This window comes from Thalassophryne amazonica, chromosome 17 (assembly GCF_902500255.1).
Source record: "Thalassophryne amazonica chromosome 17, fThaAma1.1, whole genome shotgun sequence".
Classification (NCBI taxonomy): domain Eukaryota; kingdom Metazoa; phylum Chordata; class Actinopteri; order Batrachoidiformes; family Batrachoididae; genus Thalassophryne; species Thalassophryne amazonica.
In genome coordinates this window covers 28244452-28258582 of record NC_047119.1, presented here as the reverse complement: position 1 = coordinate 28258582, position 14131 = coordinate 28244452, and the positions used below count along the sequence as shown (strand labels likewise).

At 39.2% G+C, this 14131-nt stretch overlaps 1 protein-coding gene across 4 annotated transcripts in view; it reads left to right on the top strand.

The window, feature by feature from the left end:
* abl1 (c-abl oncogene 1, non-receptor tyrosine kinase) overlaps nucleotides 1-14131 on the top strand; it is a 66812-nt gene that overhangs the window by 29388 nt on the left and 23293 nt on the right. Inside the window, exon 1 of one of the 4 annotated variants that reach the window (XM_034191645.1) lies at nucleotides 4620-5362. The exons of 2 other annotated variants lie outside the window; for them this stretch is intronic. In XM_034191645.1, the coding sequence (XP_034047536.1) occupies nucleotides 5278-5362 (85 nt within the window). In that variant the 5' untranslated portion in view covers nucleotides 4620-5277. Of the gene's footprint in view, nucleotides 1-4619; nucleotides 5363-14131 lie in introns of those variants that run through there. One more of the 4 variants, XM_034191644.1, reaches the window with a different exon arrangement.

Sequence of the window (14131 nt, the reverse complement as noted above, 5' to 3'; positions counted from 1 at the left end):
TTGGTTGGCTGACAAGGAGCTGCAGTGATGATACCAGCACTTTTCTGAAGAATTCAGACATTTTCAACTTTTTAAGTCTTCAAGGCAGCAGCACAAAAAAAAGGTGGAGTGCTCTGAAAAAAGATGCTGGGTGCAGCGCTTTTCTCTAGGCAGCTGCAAACACTCTGTTCTCACTTGACACAGTTGAAAGGGAAAAAAACGCTGGTGCTCACTGCTCAAGGTAAAAGGAAAAACGCTATAAGCATACAGGCACTGAAAGATTGACATGGATTAACAAATGCTTATTTTCATGGAAGTATGGTGTATGAAACTTGCTTTCGGTTTGATTTCACTCTTGGCCATGTTGTGTTCCTATTAATCTGCAAACGCACAATGTTAATTTACAACAGCTGCCACTACTCGCCTTTGGATTGTGAAGACTTATGTGGAACTCGAAACGCCTTCACCTCATCTGCTAGCGTAAACGCCTTAGACACTCTGTCTGCGTTCTCCAGAGGGCCCTAAATAATAATACCACACATACACTATATATATGTATGGATATGGTACCTGGTTCTTGAGTGTCTGGCATTTAAGATGGCTTTACTGGTAGAGCTTGACGTAACTGCAGAGTTGTAGCATTACATGCATGCTCCTGCAATTTGCTTTCCACACATACATCTACTTTTGGCAGTTTTCACAACCGTGCATAAGTGCATAACTTTTCTGGAGTCACTGGGTTCAAATGTAAACTCCAAGAAAAGCTTAATTAATCTGAATCACATGGGAACAATAAAGAAAACCGCTGTGACGCTAGTGAGATTGTCAAATGTCAGTGTAACAAAATTTATTGAGACAAAAACAACAGTGACAAGTACAAGATGGCCACATTTGAATGGAAAAGAAAGAAACAAATGTGACGTTCATGTCATGAAACAACCATGTCAATAAAAAACAAAATTGGCTGAAGACTTCTTTGAACTTGAAGAGCTTCGTGAGTTTGTTTTCAAGAACTCAAATTTTAGTTTAGATTTTAATTTCTTCATCAATAATAATGAATTAAACATTAAACTAGTTTTTGGTGGCAGGGGTCTGACTTTATTTATTTATTTTATTCTTCCACAGGAGCTTGACTGAAAATGTTTAGGAACCACGGCACTAATAACAGAACCAGAACGGCCTACACCGTAATTTAGTTCCAGCCACAGTTGGGAATACAACCTGTTTTTTTACTATAAGGTCTGGAGATTTGAAGCAGGAAATCAGACGTGGGCACATGAGAGGAAAGGGGTCAAAAAACATCTCATGGGCAGATGGACATTGGCTAACTCTAAACATACCGAGCGGGACTGTAAAACGTGAACCAGTGATTGTCCTGTGAGCTCACTTCCAAACAATGTGCTTCATGTTTTGCCATCCGCTCCCCCCCACCCCAACACCCATTTTTACTTCAATTTTACAGCTTTTTTCCTCTCTTTTTTAATCATCTTCCCTTCAACACTTTTTTAACTGCGGTAACATAATGAGCCTTTGTCCGAGTCTGAACAGTGCATTTGTACCTAATTGGTATTTCTCGAGAGGAACACAAATGTTTGTCATACCAACAATGCAGTGAAGATGTTGCACATGGTGTCATATAAGTAAATGTGTAGACGACAGAGTTCATTACATATAGAGACAGAGACCTGTAGAGTACACAATACTTGCTGAAGCTCATTATAATCAATACATGTACTCAGACTGGCGTGGATATGTAGTTACTGGTCAATTTTCAAATCATGCCTAACATGTTGAGATGTTTATTTTTATACTTGCCAGGATTTGGTAAGGAATTCTTACAGGACTGTCACACCTTGATGATTTAGCCAGCATATGCCGAGGTATGAAAAATATGCAGAATACGCTGCGTATGTCTAATAACTTATGGGTAAGTTTTGTGTAAGTTAAGAGCATGTTGTAGCACAATGGCGTACAGTGTAGTACGGTGAGTATATTGTGAAAAATATTGGGCATGCAAAATATTTTCGACGCATGCCAGCATATGGCTCATATGTCCTGCATACACGGGCCATAAGTTGTAGATAAGTTATGTGATTGTTGACACGTTTCTTGTCAGTTAATCATATGTCAAAATATGTCCATTGATGCATTCCATTGATTGGCTCAACAACTGAAAACTGCAGTCCTCATTCAAACAGTTCAGACCGTTTCAAACCATTCTGAGTAAATATAAAGTCTTAATATTACCTGTTCGCTTCAGTCGGATTCATCATCACAGTCTGATGAAAACTTATCCAGCATCCTTATTTTGGAAAACAGCGTCTGAAAATACTTTAGTTCCTTGTTGTAGCTAAAGAAACATAGCATTTTAAAAGAAGTCTGTCTGTGTTTAGTTTGCTCCCAGTGCGTTTCTCAGCCTGAACCAGAGAACGCCGGCATTTTGTGTTACAAGACAAATTATGGTAAAAGATGAAAGAGTCACAGCGAGTCACAGCGCCTCATTCATTCACATCGTTTATCACAGACATCAGTCGATTCTTCAGCATTCTGCGCACCTTGAAAGTCAATCCCATTTCTGCTCTTATGATATCAATTTAAAATGAACAAAAATATCTACATTCACAGAAGATGAGGTATTTGTGGAATGACACTCGCACTCCCTCTTGTGTTAGTTTATATGCTGTTTATATGCTTTATATGCTTTATTTAAACAATGGGAATGGGTGTTTTGAAACGGTGGGGAAATATGCCAGTGCTTGGATGCAAAATTACCTGACAGAAAATGAAAACGGGAACAATGCAAATGTAATGCCATTATACGAGGTCTGTTAGAAAAGTATCAAACCTTTTTATTTTTTGGAAAAACCTGATGGATTTGAATCACGTGTGCTTGCTGAGCCAACCTTGAACCTTCGTGCGCATGCGTGAATTTTTGTCATGCCCGTCGATTGCATCATTTGCTTGCAAGCAGCCTGTGTGAGGATGGATGTAGTCTCTTGTTGGATTTTCATTGCAAGGAAAATGGCGGAACGACTGGAGCAGCATGACTGCATCAAATTTTACCAGAAACTGGGCGACAGCCAGGTGGAAACCATTTGGAAGATTCAGACTGCTTTCGGTGACAATCCTATGGGCAGCACACAGATTAAGGAGTGGTACAACCGATTTAAAGATGGCCGCACAACGGTGGAGAGCGAGCCACGCTCCAGTCGGCCATCAACATGCTGAAATGACCAGATTATTTCCAAAGTGAACGCTGTGGTGATGCGGGACCGTCGTGTGACTATCTGAGAAATTACGGAAGAAGTGGACATCAGCACTTTTTCGGCACATGCACATCCTGTGACATGCCCACCTCTTCCACCATTTGGAAGATTCAGATGGCTTTCGGTGTCTTTTCAGTCGTGTGACTATCCGAGAAATTGTGGAAGAGGTGGGCATCATTTTTCGGAGTCCAGCATGTCCTGTGAGGCTTCAACACGGAGGTGCTTTTGCTCCGCCATTATCAGCTTCGTGCCAAAGTACGAATTTCGCCGCCACTCTTTTCATGGCCAAATCTTCTGTCACAGTGGAATGTGCCAAAAAAGTGGTGATGTCCACCTCTTCCGCAGTTTCTCGGATAGTCACGTGACGGTCCCGCATCACCACAGCTTTCACTTTGGAAATGATCTGGTAATTTTGGCATGTTGATGGCCGACCGGAGCGTGGCTCGCTCTCCACCTTTGTGCGGACGTCTTTAAACCGGTTGTACCTCTCCTTAATCTGTCTGATGCCCATAGGATCGTCACCGAAAGCTGTCTGAATCTTCCGAATGGTTTCCACCTGGCTGTCGCCCAGTTTCTGGCAAAATTCGATGCAGTCGCAGTGCTCCAGTCATTCCGCCATTTTCCTTGCAATGAAAATCCGACCTCGTATATTGTCCATTCTCTTGAATTTATCAGTCTTTGAAGAACCCATTTGTCGACCAGTAATTTGGAATGGGACCAAACATAATCCCAGCAGATTAAAGTCTAGTCTGCAAAATATACTGTGTAGAATGACAAAGCCTCCGAAGAGAGAGAGAGAGGAAAAAAAATACGTTACTACAACCAAAAAGGCATGACTGAGAAAGATTAAACTAATTTGCTTCTCCCTGGGGATTATATGTTCCTCGGATGTTTTTTGTAAGCAAAACCATTCTGATGAATTTAAAATGACACAGTTACACGTTTATGTAAAGTTCAGTGGTTTTCCATTTGATGAATGCAAATAACACAAATCTGATTTATTTACTCCCATTTCAGTGTCTTATGGAAAATGAGGTGTGTGTGTGTGTGTGTGTGTGTGTGTGTGTGTGTGTGTGTGTGTGTGTGTGTGTGTGTGTGTGTGTGTGTGTGTGTGTGTGTGTGTGTGTGTGTGTGTGTGTGAGAAGTGAGTGTGAGTGAAGTAGAAATGATATATCCTTACACACTCGGTCTGGTTCCCAGAACTAATTCTTTCACCTGTAAACACTTCAGGGTTGAGAGAGGGAAAGAGTATGGCTCAGAAGAAAAGGGGCGGAGGAGAGTTAAAAAGTTTAACGAGGCGGAGCTTATTGTAGATTCCAACATAAGGAAAATAAGTATTTAAATGCAACAAAACCACTCATACACACAAACAAACCACAACATTTTTAATTGACCTTTTGTTTATTTTGGTGTCAACATGATATGCAGCATGGCAGTGTTTGGATTCTTGTCATCGAGTGCGTGCACGCTGGCGGTTTCTCTGGTTGTGTGTTGGCTGTGAGCAGGTGGGAGGGCCATGCCGGGCTGATGTCATTGAGTGCAGCAGGCTGAGCCTGAAAGAGGCCCTTTGTTGGCAGCTTGTAGCACGAATGAGTCCCTCAGTGCTTCGGCTCCACACGCGTATAGTGGACGGGAGAGAGTAATGGCACCGTCTGGACTGCCCTTCTGCCCGCTCAGCTGACACATCCTCGGCTCGAGCAAGACTTCGGAACACGCATGTGATTTTTGGATCGGTTTTATTAATGTTACTAAAGAGAGAAAATGGAGCCATCCAGAAGACAACTTTGGTAGACTTCGTCTGGCTTTTCTTTTTGGGAAAAGGTGTTTTAAATAGGATTTAAAGGAATTTGAAGGATTTGCAAGAAGAAAATCAGTATTTGCTTGCCCCATTTGTTTTTTATTTATTTGTTGCACTTTAAACTTTTGTCAAAAAAATTATTTTCCCTCTCCTCCTGATGGGCACATGTAGAGGGGAAACATTTGAGGCACATCTGATTTGAACAGTTTTCAAGCGGTAAGGGAAAGAAAGCAAATGAAAATGCTGGAGATATGCCTGAAATTGGTGGGCTGTAAATCTAAGAAAGGCCTGTCGTCCTCTTCCAGCTGTTACTTTGAAGGTAAGGATATGTTTCGATGGCTGTTTAACACTGTTGGTTCTAAGCTTTTCATTCAAACTTTTCAAACTGAATCTACTGACACTTGAGAGAAGCAGAGGGTGAGATGGGTAGAAGATTTCGGCTTTTGTAAAAGTTTTAAGTTATATCTGCGTTGTGAAAACTGAGGAATGGGGAGGGGAAAGCGGGAGAGTGTGAGCATGGGGGAGGAGGGTGAGGGAGGCCAGACACACTGGCGAGCTGCAGAGGAAAAAAGTGGAAAAAGAGACAGAGGAGAGAATACAAGGAAATCTGATTCCTGGCCTTGTCCCACTTAGCTCTTGTTTATGAGGAGAGGGGTTCTAATCTCAGTCTGCACGGTGCTTTTTCTCCTTTGTTCCAGCCCTCAGACCATGTTAAGGTTTTCCGTAACAAATTTGGAAGATAACGTCCAGCTATATATTTCACACGTCTTTGTTTAACGGGGAGGAGAGATGAGGAATTTTCCATGGCTTCAGGTTTGAGTAGATTCTGGTCGAGGCAAAAGTGGATAATTGATTTTTCCAGTGATATTAAATTTGAAGACCAGTCAACGGTGACAAGTGTCAAAGGTTGCACAAGCAAATGATTTAATAGTGAAAATATTCCTCTCTCTCCCCACTGAAGCTCATACATTATCTGGAGCCTTTTAATTTTCAGACTATATACACAATCTACAGCAGTAGTCTACTCAAAATTAATCTTTTTGACTTGACCTACTACTTGGTTACAGTTGTCTTTGCAACAACAGGTAAGATGCATGCAATGAGTAAAATTATTAAAAACAACCAAACTGTTGATTGTTTTTAGGTAGAACAGCAGTAAAACATGATGATTTTGAGGTTTTATTTTGCCCATGATTAGTGGCCCGATTTTGACCTGGTGTTATTGCTTGTACCATTAGGCTTCATTCTGAACAATGAGAGTCATTGACATAATACAGCCAGGTCTGTAAGTAGTTGGACAGTGAGACTGTGTTTTTGTAATTTTGCCTCTGTGCACCATCACCATGAACTTGAAAGGAAAGGATCAAGATGTGCTTGTAGTGTAGACTTTCCTCTTTAATTCAAGTGATTTAACAAAAATATTGCATTGACCACTTAGGAATGATAGCCATTTTTTTACACAGCTCTCCATTTTCAGAAGCCATAAGTAATTAGACAAATGTTAAGTATTATTGTTAATATGAATCATCACTTTTACAGCCAGTTTTCTTTAGACTGGGGCAGCAAATAATTATTTTCATATTTGATGAATCGATTATTTTATTCATTAATTGATTAGTTGTTCAGATCATACAATGTAGAAAATGGTAAAAATGTTGATCAGTGTTTTCCAGAGCCAAAGATGATGCCTTCAAATGTCTTGTTTTGTCCACAGACCAAAGATATTCAGTTTCAGTTTACTACCAGAGAGGAATAAAGAAACCAGCCAAGTCGAGTTAGAAAGATGGAGTCCGGTCAGAATTAATAACTTCAAAGTGAATTGCCATTTAAATCAAATGACACCTCTTTCTAAACGTTGTAACACAAACAGTAAACTGCAGTTGATCAAAACATTTTTTTTTCCTCCCAAAATGAGACGTCCTGCGCTGACGTGCAGCAGCTCAGAGGTATGGAGTGACATTCATGCCAAAATGTCTGAAAGGAAATGCTTTTGACAAAAATTACAGATTTTGTTTATTTTTATTTATGTCCTGGGATCAAGGATCCACCATATAGAGTTTATTTAAGTCCAGAGATCAAGGATCCAGTGACCCATTTCATATCGATTTACTTTAAGACTCAATAAAATGTTGTTGACATAGAAAACCTGTAAAGCCTACTTTTAGTACACAGAAAATTCACAAGAGGTATCAATAAGGGGATCGATAAGCAGAATCGATAATGGCATCGATTTTGATAAAATCTTATCAATACCCATCCCTAATCATCACAGCCTGATGAACGCTGTTATCCATATAAGACACCCTTGCTTTGGAAGATGACATCTGGAAATATTTTAATTCCTTATCGTGAAAGTTACTTGGAAATTAAATGCACCATTAATGCATTTTAAAAACTGAAAGTCCTTTCTGCAATTATTGTATTAGCATCATAGCACTGCATTTATTCACACCAGTGTTCACCACTGTGCAATATAGTCAATAAACCTCACTCCTCAACAGCTAATAGGACTTATTGGCCACAGGGCCAGAGCCAGGGCTTTTGGCCTTCTGGTTAGAATGTCTGCATCTCATGTTGGAGATTGTGAGTGGGAGGAGTCAACAACAACAACAACAGAAGAGAGAGGAGTACAGCTTCTACGTATACATACAAATGGCTAGAATTCCCAAATCACTGACATGATATTTTTAAAGTTGAATATCCACACTACAAGCAGGTCTTCATTGTTTCATTTCAACTCCGTTGTGTTAGTGTACAGAGGAAATATGACAAACTGTCAATGTTTATCCACTTACAACCCTGTCTATATAAAGGACATTTAAAATGGTAATTTTTAGAATTTGGTTAAAGATATATGTACAGTACATGTCACTAATCACAAATATGAAGTGACTGTCTTCCTAATGGTGACATGACCTTTGACCTTGGGGACCTTGAGAGGTCAAACCCAAGGTCATAAATGATTAGCTTAGTGTGGCACCATTATGGATTAGGTGTGACTGAAGAGCAGTGTGTTAGTCAAGGATAACAGACAAAAGCATATCTTACTTTATTCCTGAACCATCTTCATTTAAAATTGGTCAACGATGAAGTGGTCGTGCCGTTATCTCTTAATGCTGGTCAGACAGGCCAAGTGGAGCCAGAAGAAATATCTGTCCCATGTCAGCATGTTTCAATGAATCTGGGTGCAGTCCTGTTGCTCAAAACTGGATGAATTCTTTACAAGATCCACACACATTTAATCATTTTGAGTGTCCTCACTGTAAGCCAAGGCATGTTGTAATTTCTACCACGGTGTGACTCTAGAGAATTTGCAGCAACGCTGTAATGACTTTTCACATTTTCTTCACGTCTCTGTTACTCCCCTCCCAAGTTTGTTTTTATAAGATGTATATTTTCTTCCGTTGCTGAGTGCTTGTTGTCTGGGTCCATGTGTCAGTGTGCTGTCACCGTCTTACAAAGAACTATGGTATTTCAATTCGCTCAAAGGGACATGGGTGCCACAGGCTGCTCAAGTGCACAGCCCACGCACTTTATGACCAGGCCAGTATCTGTACATATGGTATGTGTTGTTGCTCATAGGTCGGTATTCTGCTAAGTTGTATTTGCTTCATCTCTTGTTCAAGTCTGGCATTAGGTTCAGCCCAAATTTGGAGGGTGGGGGCAATGTTATTGATTGAATCATAGTCTAGGAGTCTTAGTTTTCTGTGTTTTCACAATTGGGACACATCAGTGTTAATACTTGGATCCAAATAAAAATCCAGTCATACTAATGAGATTCTTGGTATTTATTCAAAAATGTAGTGTGGAGTTGTGACTGCTTGGGTTGCTAAGGTTCCTTGAGTATTTTTAAACCCCAGTTTCTGCTGTGTGTGTTTGTGTGTGTGTGTTCTCTATCTTTCCCTTTGTCGCATGTTTAGTTGTGCCATTTCCTTTGCTGCTGCAGTGATTGTTTTGCCAGTAAGCATTAATCAAATATTTGCATCAGTGTAGCTGGGTTTGCAGACTCTTATTTCTTTAGCTGTATTGTTTAAGCACTATATATCTTGTTGGTCAAAATATAACGTGTTGAAAAGGGGAGGTGGCTAAATACCCTTAAAGATCAACTTTTGAAGCCAAAGTTTTTTTTTTTGCACATAATGTGGTGGTGGTGGTGGTACTGGTAGTAGTAGTAGTAGTAGTAGTAGTAGTGATGAGGACAATGAATATAGGAGCACCTTGATTTGAAGGTGGGTTTTCTTCTTCTTAATGCATGGCAGAGCTGTTAAGCATACCTTACTAGCATAGTTCCATTTTAGAATTGGAATATAATATATAAAGTATACCTTGCTGAATTTTCATGCATATTCAATTGACTTTAATGTGCATGCAATGTGCTCTGTGCAAGTGCAATATCTGGGAAAATACAAGTATCTGATCAGATCTCTGTATTGACATATATTCTATGCTATATGTATATGTTTGTGCATGAGAAAATCCAGACGTACCAGGGGCCGAAGGAACAACTGGAGCAAATGTGGCAGGTGAAGTCCAAAGTGGTCCCAGTGGTAATAGAAGTATTAGGAGCTGGAACCCCCAAACTGGAAGAGTGGCTTACCACTTGCATAATGACATAAGATCAGCAATATACTCTCCTTGATCTCTGTCTCAGTCCTCAGATTTTCCTGTAAAGTGACTACTGTCATTTTTTTAGAGGTTTTTTTTAGACTGCAAGACATTGAATAATGAAACTGTGGGCACAGCAACTTAAGGAAGTTTTCCTTCAGGTGCTTTATATTTGCTAGAATGATGCAGTACCCACAGTTAAATCTGTCTTATAGTAGACAATGTCTACTAATGTTGCATGTTATCACAAAGCGAAATGTCTACAACTAAAACACAACATGTGGCTTTTATTGTCAGCGTCTTTATGAAATAGCCTCTGTGGAAGTTTCCTCCAGATTCCCTACACATGAATGCCTGCAACCTTTAAGCAATTTCATGTGACAGCCTGTCTGCTTTCCTGTTTACTTTGAAAGGCCTATAAAAGACCCAGTAGCACATCTTAGTACTATATGCTAGATAAAACAGTATATGTTTTGTATTGAGTGATGTCCCCAATCATAAATGCCCCTACTTTGACACCTGTCCTTTTTGATGAAGAACCAATCAGATAATACACAAAATTAGCATGCAGTTGTAGTTAACTTAAGTGTTTCTTGCAGTACTGAACAGAGTATACCAGGTCATCTAGACACTGTTTCATGCTGCATCAAATCCAGCTATAGGTTATTACAACCCCTGGCAAAAATGATGGAATCACCGGCCTTGGAGGATGTTTATTCAGTTGTTTAATTTTGTAGAAAAAAAGCAGATCACAGACATGAAACAAAACTAAAGTCATTTCAAATGGCAACTTTCTGGCTTTAAGAAACACTGTAAGAAATCAGGAAAAAAATTGTGGCAGTCAGTAACGGTTACTTTTTTAGACCAAGCAGAGGGAAAAAATATGGAATCACTCAATTCTGAGGAAAAAATTATGGAATCATGAAAAACAAAAGAACGCTCCAACACATCACTAGTATTTTGTTGCACCACCTCTGGCTTTTATAACAGCTTGCAGTCTCTGAGGCATGGACTTAATGAGTGACAAACAGTACTCTTCATCAATCTGGCTCCAACCTTCTCTGATTGCTGTTGCCAGATCAGCTTTGCAGGTTGGAGCCTTGTCATGGACCATTTTCTTCAACTTCCACCAAAGATTTTCAATTGGATTAAGATCCGGACTATTTGCAGGCCATGACATTGACCCTATGTGTCTTTTTGCATGCATTATCATCTTGAAAAATGATTTCATCATCCCCAAACATCCTTTCAATTGATGGGATAAGAAAAGTGTCCAAAATATCAACGTAAACTTGAGCATTTATTGATGATGTAATGACAGCCATCTCCCCAGTGCCTTTACCTGACATGCAGCCCCATATCATCAATGACTGTGGAAATTTACATGTTCTCTTCAGGCAGTCATCTTTATAAATCTCTTTGGAATGGCACCAAACAAAAGTTCCAGCATCATCACCTTGCCCAATGCAGATTCGAGATTCATCACTGAATATGACTTTCATCCAGTCATCCACAGTCCACGATTGCTTTTCTTTAGCCCATTGTAACCTTGTTTTTTTCTGTTTAGGTGTTAATGATGGCTTTCGTTTAGCTTTTCTGTATGTAAATCCCATTTCCTTTAGGCGGTTTCTTACAGTTCGGTCACAGACGTTGACTCCAGTTTCCTCCCATTCGTTCCTCATTTGTTTTGTTGTGCATTTTCGATTTTTGAGACATATTGCTTTAAGTTTTCTGTCTTGACGCTTTGATGTCTTCCTTGGTCTACCAGTATGTTTGCCTTTAACAACCTTACCATGTTGTTTGTATTTGGTCCAGAGTTTAGACACAGCTGACTGTGAACAACCAATGTCTTTTGCAACATTGTGTGATGATTTACCCTCTTTTAAGAGTTTGATAATCCTCTCCTTTGTTTCAATTGACATCTCTCGTGTTGGAGCTATGATTCATGTCAGTCCACTTGGTGCAACAGCTCTCCAAGGTGTGATCACTCCTTTTTAGATGCAGACTAACGAGCAGATCTGATTTGATGCAGGTGTTAGTTTTGGGGATGAAAATTTACAGGGTGATTCCATAATTTATTCCTCAGAATTGAGTGAGTCCATATTTTTTTCCCTCTGCTTGGTCTAAAAAAGTAACCGTTAGTGACTGCCGCAATTTTTTTTCCTGATTTCTTAGTGTTTCTTAAAGCCAAAAGTTGCCATTTGAAATGACTTTAGTTTTGTTTCATGTCTGTGATCTGCTTTTTTTCTACAAAATTAAACAACTGAATGAACATCCTCCGAGGCCGGTGATTCCATAATTATTGCCAGGGGTTGTATATAACACACTTTTTTGTTGCTTTTATGATGATTGTGGTTTATCCATAGTAGTGAAGTGTGTTGTTCATTTTGGCTGTTTGTGTGTTCTGTTCCACATTACATTTGAAGATCGGGTCTTCTGCTACAGACAGAATATCTGTAACTGATTGAGCACTTGATCTCACTTGTTTTTTCAGACACCCATTTAGATCTGTTTGAAATGTTCGTGATGCATGTGGCTTTGTTTATGTTTGCAACATAAAGAGAAGTGTATGTCCTGCGTGAAATGTGTTGATCATCTCACAAAAGCCTTGGCCTTCAACAAAGCAAGAGGTCTCATGTAAGATGCTGTCAGTAAGCTGTGCAGACATCTGGGGTGTGCATGGATTCAGGTTCTTTTTGTGATAAAACTTCTCCACACTGCTTTGCCTCACCCTGGAAAAAGACACACAAAGCACATTAGAAAAAAGATAATAGTGCCACATTTTAAAAGTCTAGTCTAAATTCCACATCACTGCTGTTAATGACATTAATAATAATAGACCGTATTTGTCAGACACCAGTTCAGAAAAATACTGGACTACAATTCAAAAGGATTGATGTGACACAGATTAATTTGCTGACTGTATGTCATAACAAGTTAACTTAAATAGTTATGACGTGGAATTATTTTGTCACTGCAGTAATGTGCAGTTAAAATAACAACAAGCAAATGCATTTTTTAATCAGTGTGAGGTTATGAAAATAATTGAAATGATTTACAGATAGTAACAACATTCTGCAATGTTAGTTTAAGCCATTTTGTCACTCATACATAGCAGTTAAAGTAAACAGAAGTTAGAAAACAGCCGAATAACAGCGTACAGTTATGTTACCAAACAGCAGCGGTGAAGAAAGTACTTTTAATATCAGCGTGATTAGTAAGCATTCAGACTAACGTTACCGCTAACAGTGTGCTGATAATCAAGGTTGGGTAGGATTACTTTGAAAGAATACATGTGGATTACATGTATGTATGTACACACATTTGGATTACTTGTAATCTGATTACTTTTGGATTACATTTCAAAGTAATCCTACCCAACCTTGCTGATAACACTATGTAACACAATTTTTGTTCCTGGCTTCTAAGTGTTATATTTCAACTGCTTATGTCTAAAGTCTATGGAAAAATGACTACATTCAGCACAAACTTTGATTTTATTTTTTTTTTTACATTCTAGAAAGTTCTAAAAGTTTCTTGAAATTTCTAGATAATTCTAGAAACTTCTAGAAAATTCTGGAATATTCTAGAAGACTACTCAGTAGTAGTGAAGGCGAATCGAGAATATTCTTGAAAACAGACAAATTTCAAACTATCATTGTCCTGATCACAGAAGCAAAGTTTCTGTGGAATAACAGCTATTTTCTATCTATTTAAGGCATAACAGGTTAGGAAAACACACTGTGTTCCCAGGAACAAAACAAAAATAAAAATTTGTTACATAGTGATAATCTTAATAACATGCTTGGGTTGTGGAAAAAGTAAACAGGACTTACGTTGCTGTTTTGCTGCCATCTTGGCACAGCGCACCAGGATGCTTCCGCTTCAAGTTTTCATTCATTGCATTCGTACTGCCGTGATAAGCCATTTGTATCATGAAGATCTTACATACCACAGTGTGGTTAGGTCTTTGGTTGAAATATTCCCACTCTTTAGATAAGCGTGGCTGTTTTTTTTCCACTGCAACTTATCCTCCATCCATGTTTTTACCGCGAGCAGCCGTCTTACTGCTCCCGCGACCGTGACGCATCGACGCACGTTTTACGTGTCAGCATATTTGTAATTTTGTCGACGAACCGCCCCACCCCTAAATGGGTTACTGTAATCACATTACATTTGTCTGTAATGCCGTAATGTAGTAATGCATGTTACTGTTGTAAATTCAGTATTCTCACTACATTTCCTAAGACATAAGGATAACTTTGTAGTTTTTGATGGAATATTCATTGGATGGTACACGCTTCTGTGGAATGAAAGTCATAAAGTTATATGCAAAACCTGTGGATTAGAGCTTTGTTCGTTCCCATGTTGTCCTTTTGCACATTGAAATTAAACGCTTGTAATTACTTTGCTTTAACAAATGTCTGTTTGTGTGTGTCTTTGTGTACTAAGTACAGAAATTCTGCACTAAAACACTCTGTAA